Source organism: Dermacentor andersoni, chromosome 3 (genome assembly GCF_023375885.2).
Source record: "Dermacentor andersoni chromosome 3, qqDerAnde1_hic_scaffold, whole genome shotgun sequence".
Classification (NCBI taxonomy): Eukaryota; Metazoa; Arthropoda; class Arachnida; order Ixodida; family Ixodidae; genus Dermacentor; species Dermacentor andersoni.
Genome location: NC_092816.1, coordinates 128,057,124 through 128,073,870, shown reverse-complemented (window position 1 = coordinate 128,073,870; position 16,747 = coordinate 128,057,124). Strand labels below are relative to the sequence as shown.

Here is a 16,747-nt window from a genome sequence, read left to right as displayed (position 1 = left end):
CTTCGATATGCTATTGTCATCGTACAGTGGTCGGCATGCCGTTGTCGTCAAACCGTCGTTCAGCCTTCGTCATATTAGAGACCTTTAGCGTGTCCGCTATTCCGGCAAACCGGGGCGGTATTGGTGGATTACCGGATGGTCAGGGGCGTAAGCGTGAGCGGCCAGATTGGTGGCGCCAGCTGGTGGTGCAAAGCTCAAGCACCTAAACACAGAGCCGGTTACTATATTCTTCTTAGCTTGGGTGTAAGTTTTCGGCAGCGGCGTAATTGTGAACACAATTATGCTGCCGCCGAAAATTTGCACCAGCAGTGAAGCAGAATAAATTAGGTTACTGCAATTTTAGCTCGGTGTTTGTCTGATTGAACTCTACCACACCAGGCGGCTGCACCGCTCCGGCCGCTCACTTTTACGCCTCCGACCATCTGGTAATCCGCCCAAACCGCCCCGGTTTGCCGGAATAGCGGACACGCTAAAAATCTCTATTGCCGCCGTCAGTCCGGAATGGTCATCCCGCTGCCGTCACGCCGTCTACGTCATACCATAGCTGTCAGTCCTGCTTATTCATATCACTGTCTTCCTTTCGTGATCATCTCACAGTCGTCGCCAAGCCATCGCGCACGTTGAAGCATGCTGCAGTCATAATCATTCCGGTGTCGTAATGCCTTCGTCTTAACGCTGTGCTCTTCAAACCACCGTGATCACGTAGCTGCCGCTGTGCCATTGTGGTCGTTCTATCCAGTCACTCCAGTGCCGTCATGCTGTCGTCGTCACACCATAGTGGTCATTAGATCGCCGCAATTCCATGGTCATAATTTTATGTCATCATGCGTGGGATCCGCATCTTCGAGTGCCAGAAGTTTACGTAGAGCTGGTGTATCACAGCGAAAATGTGTCAGACTCGGTAACGTGGCTTTGTATTTGGAAACGGTCTTTGGAAATAAGTCTTTGCAAATGAAAACTTCGGCTAAGCCGATTTAGACACTCTGCACATCATCAAAGCGATGTTTGCATTTTTGCGAATACACGAAGTCAATTATGACCGTTGCTGGATACCGCTGTCTGCCGAATATCTCACACGCAGGGCAGCACTACCATTGTTGCCACCCTTGCTGATGTCCTGGCTGCTTTACATCGCTTTCTACCGAATTACTCGGTGATTCAACAAATCACATCAATATATCCTCACTGCAATTCATATACGCCGTAAAGAGCACACTTCCTTTATAAAAATAAACATCTGATGCCTAATTTGCTAGAGTGTGGGGTCTGGCGCGTCTGGTTTGTCGTTATTTCACCCAGTAAAGTGCAGTTTACTATTGCGCTATTTCCAGAATCTGTCCGCTACCCAGAATACGGTGTCATAACAGGAGCTCATACCGGGTACACGGTAATCTGAGTTCACGGGTGCCATGTGTCCCGGGTCTCCGCGTCCTGCTTCGTTCACTGGCAGAGAGTTAATTGTTCTGGTGAAAAACGCTGTGAAAAATACAATCGGCTGCTTGTAAGTCCTTTAGACGCTTCATGAAAGCTTCCCTTCCCAGACTCCAACATGTAGGTTCGAAATGGATATTTTTATCGAAGGTGTGCTTACTATCCCAGTGCTATTGTCGGTCACCTGCTTGAGAGCCTCAGATTTGCCCGCAAGCAGAAACCAGTTCATTCAATTTGCACCGTGCTGCTTGGAGATTATTAATTCTTAGTGGTAAATTCTGCCAGTTCTCATTTCAAATTTGACCCGCCGTGGTTGCTCAGTGGCTATGGTGTTAGGCTGCTGAGCACAAAGTTGTGGGATCGAATCCCGGCCACGGCGGCTGCATTTAGATGGGGGCGAAATGCGAAAACACCCGTGTACTTAGATTTAGGTGCACGTTAAAGAACCCGAGGTGGTCAAAATTTCCGGAGTTCTCCACTACGGCGTGCCTCATAACCAGAAAGTGGTTTTGGCACATAAAGCCCCATAATTTTTTTTCATTTCAAATTCCGGGCAATCTTGGTCCACACTAACATGTACTGCCTTGTCTAGGCACTTATGCCAAGCGCAATATATTCTACTTGTGTACTCCAGGGACTACCAAATTCAAAGAATAGAAGGATCGGAAGTAGTTGTTAGAAAATTACAGCAGAAATGTTTTGAGGAAGGTAATCCACATCTTACAGCTATTACACAATGTGTGAACCAGGCAAGGGACACGTTAAAAGGACCCTAAAGGAAAAATTATTTCACCGGTGTTGGTGAATTACCTTTCCACATACGAAAAACCACATTCTTACCGAGACACGACTGTTGCTACGCCAGAGAAGACGCAACAACAAAATCCGCGACTTCAAATTTGCAACGCCACCTTCGGCTATCCGCACCAGCTCACCATGACGTCATCGCTTTTGACGCCATCTGCTCACGCCTACCAAACTTGCATCACAAAAAAAAATTACTATATCGTATTTTAAAAAAGAAAAATACTGAACTTCGCAAGTTCCAAGAACTTTTATTGAACCACAACCGTCAAAATGCGAAAAAGATACTTTCCAACCAGTGACGCGACAATGACATACAGGCCCCGAGATTTCGGCATGACATTCAAAGTTAGAACACTGACTATCGTTCTTGTTTATAATAATCAACCGATTGCCGCAATACCAATCAAAGTAAAATTCTTCACGAGTACCTTTTCAATCCAAACTAGTTCAGTGCTCTTTTTCAATGTTTCTTCAAGCACTCCATCTTCTACGCAGGTGTACATTTGAGAACGTATACAAAAATTATGAGCCATTCCACTCTGTGAAGGTGGTTGACGAGTAAAGCTGTTTAGCACACGACACGGAGGTAACTCACAATTTTTAACAAAGGTAAGAATTCATTTGTACACTTGATGGGTGGTCATCGTGATGAAAGGTACGCACACATTGTTTGATAATGTCAAATTGATACACGTACTCCGCTAGGTGGTCGGTTGGGTCAGATCGGTGTGGCATCGGAAAGGATGTGTCGCCAACACGGAACGAGTGAACCGCTCTCTTTTTGCTACCGACACATCCACACTTGATTCACCGACAACGCCAACAGGGGCAGTGTTATCGCAGCTAATTTAAGCAAAGTGAGTAGCCATGAACTTTACCCGACTAAGAGTCAGTGCATTTTTTGCTTGCTGATGGGGGTATGAGCCATTGCTCACGAGGTATGAGCCATTCATGATGACAGTTTTGGGCATGCTCTTCTTTATGTTGTATGCGTGATTTGAAAGAATGTAAGCACTGTTCGCTTAACTTTGCTGCGTGTTTGTGGCCTCTGCCTTACGGGGTTACTAGCATTGCATTTTTTCCTTGCCTACGGGAGTATGAATGCTTACAGGTGTATGAACCACTGATGATTATAGTTTTCGTTCAAGCAGAACAAAATATCATGGAACCCTATCCATTTACAGCTTCGCTGTAGTAAATTTTCATATTTACCACGATAGCTTTCATGATCCCTATTAAGTAGAATTTATTTTCTAGCAGCACGCTAAGATGCAATCCCAAGTCCATAGTAGGCGTAACACCCTATATTCTAGAAACTTTTTAAATGCTCTCGCATTTAAAAGAAAACGCATCAAACGTATTTGCCAGTCTTACCATGAACATTCGGCATTACTGCATATTTTCTCAAATTTATTAACATATATTGCTATAGTTCGTCACGATTTTTGCGCAGAGCGCGTGTGCTCAATGTCTGGCTGCCACCTTCGAGCTCTCTTTCTATCGACCAAAGACACGAACGTCCACTGAACGCTCACGAAAAAGCTGAAGCTTCCAAGGACCCAGAACATCTCGTTGTACGAACCAAGGTCGTCCCTGAAGAACCCTGAAAAAAAAAGAGAGAGGCATGTTCAGTACCCCAACAGAAACAAGTTATTTTGGATTTGAATCTATACTCTAGGCCCTCCAAGAAATTAAATAACCTATGAACAAGAATTAACAGTCTCACATAAAGGGCAAGGCACTGATGGCGAAACAAGGTTTAGCGTTACGCAAGAGAACGGCGCGCAGTGTTGGAACTACAGGTGAGTCCGACTGACAAAAAAGAGATGCACAGCTGCGCCAAAATTTATGGCGTCCTTATGCGCGTTAATGCGCCATGTAGGGCCTGTAATGCAATCGCACAGGCGTCACTACATTGCCCGTAAAGAACCGCTCCAGTAAAATTACATAACTTTAAGGTATGAGAACTGGTATTGCTCTGCCATTTCAGCATTTCACATTCTGGTAAAAGTTAAGCTAAAATTCATGCGCTGTAAATTATATGTTTCATCAAGTATGTTTGCAGGACACCATACTCAATTAGCGTTATTGCGATAGCAAATTTATGGAGACCCTAGGCGCATTTCTGCCGTCACCATCGCCGTGATCTTCCGCATAAAATATAAGGGTGATAACACCGCCGCGCGTCGTACGCTGTATGTGGAAGTGAAAGTACGCGAGGAAAGCCGACCATCGCGGCTGAATCTGGCGCGCGCGAACGAAAGAAGGGGAGAGCAAACAGGCCGTCTTCCATCGCGCGTATGACTGCGGGGGGACGAGAGGGAGAGAGGTGGGTGCATTTGTGCTCCGGCAGCAGCTAATGTCCCTGAATGAAACCAATAGGTAGCGATATATTTTATGTTACAGCCGCCGCTACTACCAGGAGCATGCAAGGAGCAGGAGAGTAGGTCTGCCTCTCCGAATTGGTTGAGCGCCATCACGTGGTATTTCTCGCTTGCTTTTCTCAATATTTTTTTTCTTATTTTCCTCTTATCGGTGCACTCACCACCTTGACAGTTGGCCGTCGAGTTTTTGCGACAAGGATTTCGCAAGGTATATCAGAAGTTTTCGCTAAGTTCCGTGGCTATACGCGTCATTGAAGAACTCAGTTTTTGTTTTGAGTTATGTTAGGTATTGATTTAGGAGTACCAGAGGTGCAAACGTTTACGAACGGAACATTCTTCTTTGTTGAAGGGGCACGGGGCTCAGGCATGGGTTAAGCTTACCCAAGCCTGAGCTCCGTACCCCTTCAACAATAGCAGGGGTCCTATTCTCGGTGCTCATGCGTACTTGTTTTCCTTATCGCGCTGCCGTCAACAGGTGTATGAAGGTATGGAGTGCGTAGGCCCTGTTCTCTCATAAATCGTGCTAGAAACGTAACACGTATCATTCTTGTAGTACTGAGAGAGCGTAGCTTTGTCAGTCCATGCTTCTGTTAGGCGCTGCGAAGCTTATTGGCCTTGCTGCGATAGTTTTGTACTAGCGGAGGCTTAATTGTGCTTCTTGGAGGAGATGTCGTCCGAGCCGATGACAGACGGTGCACCATCACTTCAGTCGAGGACGCCTGTTCGCACTGTATCCCGCAAGGATATAGTGTAAGGCTTGTCACGTGGACATGGAGATGTCGGTTTCCTGTTTCTCCAACAGCGTACCAACGTACTCCGACAACGACTACATCTTCGTGGAGGGCAAGCGACTGAGAGGAAAATACCGCAAGACAACCAAAGACGTGAGTGAGCTGGGCCACAACGGACCGCCCACACCAACTCGCAGGATTGCGTTTGTGCCTCTCAACGTCTCTAAGAATTTAAATTCTGTACACGGACACATTCTAAACAACTACGTTCGTAATGTGGCTACAAAAGAAATTCACAGTGCATTTGAACACCAACAAAAACGCAGTCGCAGTGTAAGTAGTGAGGCAGGCCGCCCTAAAAAAATTGAACACCGGGCGCACACAAGGATACATAGAAATCCAGTCGTTCATCGCGCACAGTCGTGGCGCTAGGCCAGATGTTATGCCCAATGCTGTGATTGACATCCGTGTCGAATAGCTACAAGGGCTTCTGTCTCCAACAGTGAAGGTCATCGATTTCCACCCCTTCGGTCACTCGACGAGCGTCAAGCTTCCTTTCGAAGGAGACACTCTACGTGATCATGTCAAGGTGGGCTACGGGAGACACCTCTTGTGTCCTTATGTGCCCCGACGACTGCAATGTCACAAGTGCCTAAAGATAGGTCATGTCAGTGCTGTCTGCATAGGCCAGACAGTATGCCTCCGCTGTGTCGGCAGCCATAACGTATCTTCATGCACAATAAAAGAAATGAAGTGCTCGAATTGTGATAAACCCCATGACATCAATTCAAAGGATTGTCATAAAGAGAAAAGGATATAAAAATACTGATCCAAATGAGCAAGACAAGTATGTCCTAGAATGAGGCGGCAATGTCAGTGCAACACCGGAGGGGACGAATGCGTCGTCGCCGTGGACAAGCTGTAGGTCCAAACGAGAGCTCCATGGCTATAATTTAGCAGGTCCTACAGATGCTAGCTGAATCGGCATCGACAGAGCGCTCTAAACCATTGCTTCAAACGAGCCGTGCAAATCTGGTATCAAATGTATGGCCACGCTTGCCGATACGCACACGGGCCTTAGATTGTCAGCGCGAGCAAGGACAGTGCACTCAGATATCACGATCAGGCTCTGTCATCAAAGCCATGCTGCGACAAATAATCGACGCCCTGCATCTGCGACTGTCTGGTTTAAATACTCCAGTGGCGCTAACACCGACGAAATTATAATAGCTATAGAGAGTTTCCTAGCTACTCTGCAGTAACTTCTGCCCGCGAAGAAAGCTCTGCTGTGCAGTGAAGCGCACACGAACGCGCTGCACAGAAACAGTATGTTGTGCTGTCCCCATCATATTCATCATACCACCACCCTCCTTCCTCTTCACATCATATCTCTGTTATTGCCCCGAAACCCTTCCCCAGCGTGGAGTAGCAGGCTAGAGGGACTTCTCTCAGGCCGACCCCTTTCTGCCATTAAATATTCTCTCACTCTCTTTTATATTTACTGGCGGCCAAGTTCTATAAGTGGGTGCCACTGGTACTGTATAAATCTCTATAGGCTGATGAGTTCTATAGAGATTTATACAGTACCAGTGGCAGCCACGACGATAATGGAAGAGAAAAAAGTCTAGAGGAATTCAAAGTCCACCGAAGGCGGTGGAGCGCAAAGGACACGGCACTTATCGCTCTTTCTGCGTTTCTCAGGTTGGTTTCTTTCTTTACGTTACTCATCTTGCAACGCGCTCTTTCCGCTACAGCCAATCTACAAATTTGTGTTCATTTGTTGTTCTCATTGCCCTATTTTGGAAAGTCATAGACCTGCACAGCTGCAAACGATGTCGCGTTGCTGTGAATGTCGCTCTGTGACAGATGAAAGCGAATTGTTTCAGACTTGTTCACAATGTGAATTTTCGTATCATAGCGGTTCCTGCTCCGGCGTTGCTGAAAGTGCCATTAAGGGCAAACGAGATCAATTCAAAAAGAATTGGAAGTGCGAGTCTTGCAAACCTACAGGAAGTAAAAGCTCCTCCTCTGCTAAAGCATGTAAGAATGAAAGTGAGATAATCAAAAAACTTGCTGAAATGGACCAAAAACTAAACTTGCTTGTTAGTCTGCCAAACAAGGTAGACGGGATCGAACAGGCCATCCAAACACTTTCCGATCACTTTGATGAAATTCAACGAAGGCTTGAGAGCCACGAAAAGGAATTAAACACTGTCAAACAGAAAGTAGAAAAAATAGAGAAGTACGCTTCTCCTAGGGAGCTCAATCAGATTCAGGCTGACATAGACGCACTTGAATGGCACAGCAGACGTCTTAACATTGAGATACACGGTGTACCTGAGGCTGACAATGAAAACCTACTCGAAAAGGTAAATGATCTTGCAAAGAAGCTTGAACTTCAACCTCTATCTAAGGAAGATGTTGTGGCAGTTCACAGGCTCCCGGCAAAGCAAGGAAAAATGCGAGGAATTATTATCCGTCTTGCACGGCAGGAACTGAAGGATGCATGGATTGCCAAAAGGCGAGACTTAAGGGACAATCAGGGCAACATCTTCATTAACGAAAACCTAACCTCTCGCTCGAGGAAGCTCCTCGCCACTGCCAAAGAATGGGCAAAGGAGGCGGGATACCAGTTCGTGTGGCACTCAAATGGAAAAGTTCTCGTACGTAGGGCAAACGGTGAATCGGCAGTTGTCGTTAAGGGTGAAAATGATCTTCATGCTCTATTGCAATGAACGCCAATTTCTTGTTGCTATTATTTGACTCTTTGCCGAAATGAATCATCTGGGATGTATTGACCAGCAGGATTGGTTCACGTTATTGGCCACTCAAAAGAAGGGACTGTCTTTCATACATATGAACATTCAATCAGTCTCCAGCAAGCCACCTGAATTAGAAACTTTTTTTTCTGATATAAACAGTCAGTGTAATGTAGTCATGCTAAGCGAAACATGGTATTGCTCTGATGATGTATTTCGCCTGCCTTGCAAAATAGTATTCTATAAAAACCGAACCTCACGTCGCGGTGGAGGAGTGTCTGTTCTGATAGATGATTCTCTAACATGTGAACTGTTAGCCGAGTATTCTTGTATGACAGAAAATTGTGAAATGTTGTGTGTACAAACACCGGGTGTACTCTTTGCAGTATGTTACCGCCCGCCAGATGGTTTATTGGAACCTTTTTTCATTTTTTTAGAGTGCATGCTAGAATTTGCGTCAGAAAACAAGTATAAAGTGGTCTTAGGAGGAGACTTCAACATTGATATGAGTTCCGATGGTGCTAGGACAACGATATTTCAAAGAATTTTTGTGGCAAGCCGATATATAAATGCGGTTGAAACCTTCACGAGAGTAACAGAAACTACGAAAACCACTCTTGATCTCTTTATAACGAACTATTATCCATTCTTAGTAACTAGTGGAGTCTTAAACTGTCCTCTCAGTGACCATATGCCGATAGTCATGTTTATCCACACAAGAGCAAACGATACCGAAAGAGATAACACTGAAAAAACATTTCAGGCAATAAACGAGCACACATTAACTGCGTTTCAGGATGCCTTGAAACAAGTATCTTGGAATGAGGTTTTTCAACAAAACGAGGCAGAGCCAGCATACAGCATCTTCTTAAAGAAATTCTCAGCTGTTTATGCGCAACATTTCATACATAAGAAAAGAAACCAGAAAGCTTATCGGAAACCTTGGATGACCAAAGAGCTTCTAAAAAAAATAAAGAAAAGAGATAAGCTTTATGCCAGGTTCATAAAATCTCGGAACAGCGAGGATCTAAAATCCTTCAAAATTTTTAGAAATAAATTAAATAAAGAGCTAAGAAATGCAAGAAATCGCTATTATTTACGTACTTTTTCTTCATGCGAGGGACAAACAGAGAAGATTTGGAACAAGTTAAATGAACTAATGGGACGTAAACAGAACACTGAACCTATAAAGAAAGTTTCTGTAAACGGATGCATTTTAACCGGAGATAATTTAGTTAACGCATTTAATGATTACTTTACAGACACTGATTCCCATTTATCACTAAGCCCACCATGTACATTTCAATTCCCTGCAACTATGGACACTATTTTTTTCCAACCGACAACACCTACCGAGGTTTGTTCAGTTTTTCTCAAACTAAAGAATTCATGTAGCTACGATGCTGATGGCCTCCAAATAAGACCTATCAAACACGTCATTTGTGACATTGCACCTGTGTTAGCTTAAATTTATAACTTATGCATAACATCAGGTACTTTTCCTGAAAAAATGAAAATTGCAAAAGTAATTGTGTTATACAAGAAAGGTGACAAGCTTGATTTAAAAAATTACCGTCCGATATCTATGCTCCCGCAGTTTTCTAAAGGTCTTGAAAAAATCATTCTTAACCAATCAACATCTTTCAGCAATAAACATAAACTAATAACAGACGCTCAATACGGTTTTCAACAAGGTAAATCAACAGAATTAGGACTTGTAGCACAAAAAGAATATATACTGCAGAACCTCGAAAATAAGTCACTTGTAATTGGTCTATTCATAGATTTCACAAAAGCGTTCGACTGCATAAACCATGACCTCCTAATACTTAAGCTTGAAAGATATGGCATCAGGGGCCTTCCTCTTCAGTTACTGACATGCTACCTTAGAAATCGACAGCAATATGTGGCTATAAACACTAACATATCATCTACACGAAAAATACAAACAGGTGTCCCTCAGGGAAGTATCCTTAGCCCATTTTTGTTTAACATCTACATAAACGACATAGTTCTTATCCACCGAGAAGCAAAATTCATAAACTACGCAGACGATACGAGTGTTTTTTTATCAAACAACTCTCTTACAGGCCTCATTAGTGCAGCGAACACCCTATTAACCCATCTCTCAAAATGGAGCCAGGACAACTTTTTAAAAGTAAACTCGAATAAAACACAAGCAGTCATCTTTAAAACAAGAGGTACATGTACTCCATTGACCCACAACATATTTTATAACTCTGAGAAAATACAGGTTGTTGACACGGTAAAAGTACTTGGCGTATGTTTTACCGACACATTGCAATGGGACGCTCACGTGGATTTTGTGCTGCAGAAACTGAGCCGCGTAACAGGTATACTACATCGAAATCGCTACCTTTTAGCAATGTCAGCTAAATTTATCATTTATAATGCACAGTTTGCCTCGCATGTAAATTACTGCCATCTTGTATGGGGCACGACATCAGCTTCCAATCACTCTAAAATACTATTGATGCAAAAAAAGATAATACGCGCTATCGCAAATGTGCCCTACAACTCACACTGAGAATCTTTTTACCAAGTACAACATAACAAAAAGTCATCATCTCTACAAACAAACCCTCCTACGCACCTACTACTTTCAGGTAAAAAATAGAAGCAACTTAATTACAAATATAGCAAACACAAAAGAGAATACACCCACATATGATACGCGCAGCCTTGAAAAATGGCTCATACCCTTCTCGAGGACAAATTACGGCCATCAAATGGTCGCAAATACCTTGCCACGGCTAATAAATTCTTACCTAGAAGCCGGCATTGACATCCATGCCTTGACACCATCGGAGCTCATCTGTCTGGTGAAAACTACCATTTAAATCGCCATGATTCCATAAAACCATATGCATTCAATGAAAGAAATCTAATTTATTTAATGTAACCCACTGTTCTTTACTTTTTTCATTTCTGAAAGTGTTCTTCGCCACCGGTCTGCCAATATGTAAAGGGGGCCAGGGACCACTCAAGCTGCCAAAAAGCAGCTTTTACCTTGGCCCCCTCCATTTGCTTGTAAATGGGCACAAATAAAATGAAATGAAAATGAAATGAAAGGTAACGCTGGAAGAAGTAAAGAAAGCCTTGGGAGATATACAAAGGGGGAAGGCAGCTGGGGAGGATCGGGTAACAGCAGATTTGTTGAAGGATGGTGGGCAGATTGTTCTAGAGAAACTGGCCACCCTGTATACGCAATGCCTCATGACGTCCAGCGTACCGGAATCTTGGAAGAACGCTAACATAATCCTAATCCATAAGAAAGGGGACGCCAAAGACTTGAAAAATTATAGACCGATCAGCTTACTGTCCGTTGCCTACAAAATATTTATTAAGGTAATCGCAAATAGAATCAGGAACACCTTACACTTCTGTCAAGCAAAGGACCAGGCAGGATTCCGTAAAGGCTACTCAACAATATTTCATATTCACACTATCAATCAGGTGATAGAAAAATGTGCGGAATATAACCAACCCTTATATATAGCTTTCATTGATTACGAGAAAGCTTTTGATTCTGTCGAAACCTCAGCAGTCATGGAGGCATTACGGAATCAGGGTGTAGACGAGCCGTATGTAAAAATACTGAAACATATCTATAGCGGCTCCACAGCCACCGTAGTCCTCCATAAAGAAAGCAACAAAATCCCAATAAAGAAAGGCGTCAGGCAGGGAGATACGATCTCTCCAATGCTATTCACAGTGTGTTTGCAGGAGGTATTCAGAGACCTGGATTGGGAAGAATTGGGGATAAGAGTTAATGGAGAATACCTTAGTAACTTGCGATTCGCTGATGATATTGCCTTGCTTAGTAACTCAGGGGACCAATTGCTCGCTAGCCTGGAGAGGCAAAGCAGAAGAGTGGGTCTAAAAATTAATCTGCAGAAAACTAAAGTAATGTTTAACAGTCTCGGAAGAGAACAACAATTTACAATAGGCAGCGAGGCACTGGAAGTCGTAAGGGAATACATCTACTTAGGGCAGGTAGTGACGGCGGATCCGGATCATGAGACGGAAATTATCAGAAGAATAAGAATGGGATGGGGTGCGTTTGGCAGGCATTCTCAGATCATGAACAGCAGGTTGCCATTATGCCTCAAGAGAAAAGTGTATAATAGCTGTGTCTTACCAGTACTCACCTACGGGGCAGAAACCTGGAGGCTTACGAAAAGGGTTCTACTCAAATTGAGGACGACGCAACGAGCTATGGAAAGAGTAATGATAGGTGTAACGTTAAGGGATAAGAAAAGAGCAGATTGGGTGAGGGAACAAACGCGAGTTAATGACATCTTAGTTGAAATCAAGATAAAGAAATGGGCATGGGCAGGACATGTAATGAGGAGGGAAGATAACCGATGGTCATTAAGGGTTACGGACTGGATCCCAAGGGATGGTAAGCGTAGCAGGGGGCGGCAGAAAGTTAGGTAGGCGGATGAGATTAAGAAGTTTGCAGGGACGGCATGGCCGCAATTAGTACATGACCGGGGTTGTTGGAGAAGTATGGGAGAGGCCTTCGCCCTGCAGTGGGCGTAACCAAGCTGATGATGATGATGATGATGATGATGATGATGATGAAGTTCTATAACACGCGCGCATTCACTTTGCGACGATTTGGGCCGCGGCCGCACTCAGTAGCAGACCACACGAGCCGAGCTTTGTTGACGGCAATCAGCGCTCTCGTGGGAAAATGTCCCAGGAGCCGACAGTTTCGTCGCAGCAGCCGACGCCAGAGGACAAAGCGCTCTGTTATTCCCTTTAATGGTGGACCACTTCGCGCACATTATTTTTGTTTCCGATGACCGTTTCCCACAGGGTAAGTGTTAAAAGTTATCACTCGGCGCGACGTGCGCCTTCTTGTATTCGAACTTTCTTGCATTACACAGCTGATTTTATAGCGAAAGAGTCTCGTCTAATCAGACAGCGTGCGCGACGCTAATAGTGGTGTGTATTCTGCGACATACGCAAGCACTAGGAATTGCGCTGGAATGTAGGATGAGTCGCGTTTAAGTGGCCGACGCGCTCGACCCGTAGTTGATATTTCGACGAACGACTACGGTGCTCCCCGTTTTGAACACTCGAATTTGAACACTGGAAGAAATATTCGAAATTACCTTACATTTCTCAGGGTAGTTCCTGTTGAGAAAGTAAATTAGTGGTTTCGAAAAGAAAATTTGGTACACTTCGCTCTGGGCGGGAATCGAACCGGTGCCGCCGGGGTGCTGGACGAGCACACTGCTCTAGGTGTCTGGCGTACTAAAGGTGCGCCTAGTGCGTGCCGGCTTGCACATGTCACGTCGCAGCCATCTCACCAGCGAGTTCGTGCGTCATTGGGCGGCACCCGTGATTGCGGAGGAGGTGGCGCCGCGTCATGAGTGTGTAAGTTGAGCGCGTTGATGACGTTTCGAGGTCCAAAAAACGGTATATTTTCGCATTCCCATACAAAGGAGTCTTAAGTACCTGCCGAATATCAGCTTTAGTAATTGCTCTTGCAGGTTTAGTAATTGCTCTCTCAGGTTTAGTAATTGCTGCGCAGAAACACGGTCGCGCGCATTCTGCGCATTGACGTCGCAGTCGGAGTGGCGGCGTCGGCGGCTGTCGGCGGCAGGCCATGGAGGAGCCTGCACGCTTTTGCTGCTCGCCTGGACAGCCGCAGAAGTAAGCAACTGTGAGAGAAGCGCGTGCCGCTGCGCCGTAGTTAAGGGATTGCCTTGGTTCCACAAGTGTACTTCCCTATGCGGTTCGTTATATCTTGCAAGAAATATAGCCCCGATTGTACAACTTGATGCTTTACCAATGTGTCTTACAAATAAGTGTAACGTCGATCGTATAACTGCGTGTATTACCATGTGTGCAGCAGGCTTTCGCCTTCTTCTGTTACAAGAGGGTAACAGCTTCCGAACTTTTAATGTTTATTTTGCTGAACACAAGTTCGCCCAATCAGGAGTTCAGTCTTGAACTAACCCTCCGGCAGTGGTATCAGAGGAGCAACCAGATACGCGCTTCGTCCGTCTCAGTCACGTTCCGTTGTCAAGAGCTGTTGCTCGTTTTCTTCAGACAGGTACCAACCCAACCCAAGTCAGCACGTTATTGCGTCATTAAAATGTACTGTGTAAGCCACTGCCGTGAGGAAATTTACAAGCGTGTTAGTAAGCATCACACAGCGTTTCTCCACTTTCCTTACAACTGCTCTTCGTTCGTCTGCACAGCAAGACAAGCTTTTCAGTCTTATTACCACCAATGCAAACTAAACTCTCTTACATTTTGGTCGTTCACACTTTCCTAAACGGCAGCAGTTATGCGCCGTGCATGCAAGCAGGCAACAAATGAGAAAATGACGCTCACCTACGAAAGGGGCCTTTGCTAAGAGTGCTGGTCCACATAGGGCGCCCAGAACGGTATACCCTGCTGCAAGTTTTTCGATTCCCAAATACTGGGCCATCAGAACGCTGTGCATGGTAATGGCACAGCCGAGGAATAAGGCCACGCCTAGGCACGCCACTAGCAGGACCCAGTAGGAGTCACAGAATGGCAGTGACATAGTGCACAAGCCAAGGAGAAAGTAGTTCAATATGATTAACGTCGACCGCTGCAGGATCCCACGATCAGTTAAAATAGGAAGGACAACCCTTCCCACGAGATCCGTGATAGACGTGTAGGTGATGAAAGACACGGTGTCTTCCAGGGGCATCCCTTTGTCCATGGCGAAGTCGACGATCGTGGAGAAGAAAATGTCGTAGTTGAAGCAGAACGCTAGCCACGTGATCGTGAGAACGTACACCATGGGACACTTGAGCACTCCGAGAATGTTTCTTAGCATTACCGCAGTGGCGGAAACGTTTTTCCCTTGCTTTGAATCCGCTGTGAATATCGATGGCCTCCTTGTCCCCTGTGTGCCTTTTCTCCTCTTGATTCTGTCTCTCTTAACCCATGGTGGCTCTTGGAAGGCAAGACTCAAGGCGACCAAGTTCATGAGAACGGCACCAAACAGCAACAGGCTGCCTCGGAACCCGTAGGTGTCTCTAAAGTACAGCAGCATATGGGTGAAGATGAACGCAGAGGCAGTGGATCCGGCGAACATGATGCCGTTGGCGGCTCCACGGTACCGCTCGAAGTACATGCTGATGAGGACCTGCAGCATGGTTATCACAATGCCAAGGCCCAGACCTGCACATAGCGCGAGCAAAACAATGTCATGAAACCAATACGACACTATGAGAGAATCTGCAGCCCAAATGATGTCTGGCTACACACAAAACAGTTCCTTGTCTATATGCACGTAGAGAAGTCCTTCGCGGCATTATACGTTCAAATTTGCATTGACCGGCCTTGTTCACAGGCATAGCTTTCTGCAACAAGTCCATAGACATGCAGGGTGGCATACTCAAGGTGGTTTGTGTACATCACTTGCTCCCCATTTTTACAACTTCCGTAGCCACTTCTCTACCCTCCTGTGGCATGCCAGAACCTTATACAGGATGCGACCGACAGTACGATACACAAGCAAATTGTGCAGGGACAAGGAGGCATTGTAAAAAGAACATGGAGGCAGAATAGAACAGAAACATACCTCGGTGAAGAGAACGGTTAAAATGCAGTGGTTTAACTTCGCTCGTTTACGCGCATGTATTTACACGTTGATAAATATAGTAATCACTCATTCACAGTCGCCCGCTTTTGCTTTTTTTCTAGCAATGCACTAGCTGGTCCTGACACTGCTGTCCTGCCACTCATCAACGCTCACTTGTGCTCACGAACACTTACGGTGGCCAGCCGCAGTGGCCCGGTAGCTATGGAATTACGCTGGTGAGCTCGAGTACGCGGGTTTTATCTAGTCCACTGCAGCTGCATTTCGTTGGGGGCGAAATGCGTAAACACCCCTGGTAACTAAAATAAAAAACAACCTAGTTTTTAGGTGGCTTGCCTAAGTTATCTTTAGGTTTTGCGAGGTTATGCTAGGTTTTGTTAAGTTGTTGGTAGGCTTGGCTAAGTCGTGTCTAGGTTCTTCGAGGTAATGATAGAATTTGCGAAGTTGTTTCTAGGTTGTGCGAGGTTGGTGTCTCGGCGGGCTTGAGGCTGACAGTTTCCGAGCAGTGGCAGGCTGTGATCACTTTCTCGGCGACGCCGAGTGTTCATGCGCTGATTCTTGTGTTCCCTGGACTGAAACTCGGGTTCCTTGACTCGGCATCGCCTCTTCTCAGCCGCAGTTTAGGCGCGGTGTTCCGGATCGCTTTGGCAACGACGCGTCGCTTCTTGCTTAGCAGCACGGGGCTCTTCCTGGTAAGCCGCTTCTTGGGCGTCCGCAATTCACTCCGTCTTCCCATGGCAGCAGCACGTACGCACGGAGTAGAAGAGGCGAGAGGTGTGTCGCGTGCCGGCTTCTTTTTTATTGCGACAGCGTGCCTTTTGGCATAAAGAAATATTTAGACGTGTAGATACACGCCGGATTCTTGGAAGAAGTCCAGAAATATTAGGTGGTGGGGCCCCAGGATCCAACTGTCTACATCTGGCGGCCGGCCTGGGGGTGATCCACATCGAAGCAGGTCTTTCTGGCGGAGGGCATGTAGAGAGGGCCAAGTCCACAGGAGGTGCCCACTGTCCATCT

The 16,747-nt window shown here is 45.5% G+C and overlaps 1 protein-coding gene across 1 annotated transcript in view; it reads right to left on the bottom strand.

The window, feature by feature from the left end:
* Positions 1–3,532: 3,532 nt before the first annotated feature.
* The window catches only part of LOC126538408 (monocarboxylate transporter 12-like), a 52,503-nt gene continuing 39,288 nt past the window's right edge, over positions 3,533–16,747 (bottom strand). Inside the window, exons 5-6 of the mRNA XM_050185246.3 lie at positions 14,488–15,309; positions 3,533–3,841 (exon numbers count right to left, since the gene is read on the bottom strand). Coding sequence (XP_050041203.2) covers positions 3,675–3,841; positions 14,488–15,309 — 989 coding nt within the window. The 3' untranslated portion in view covers positions 3,533–3,674. The remainder of the gene's footprint in view (positions 3,842–14,487; positions 15,310–16,747) is intronic.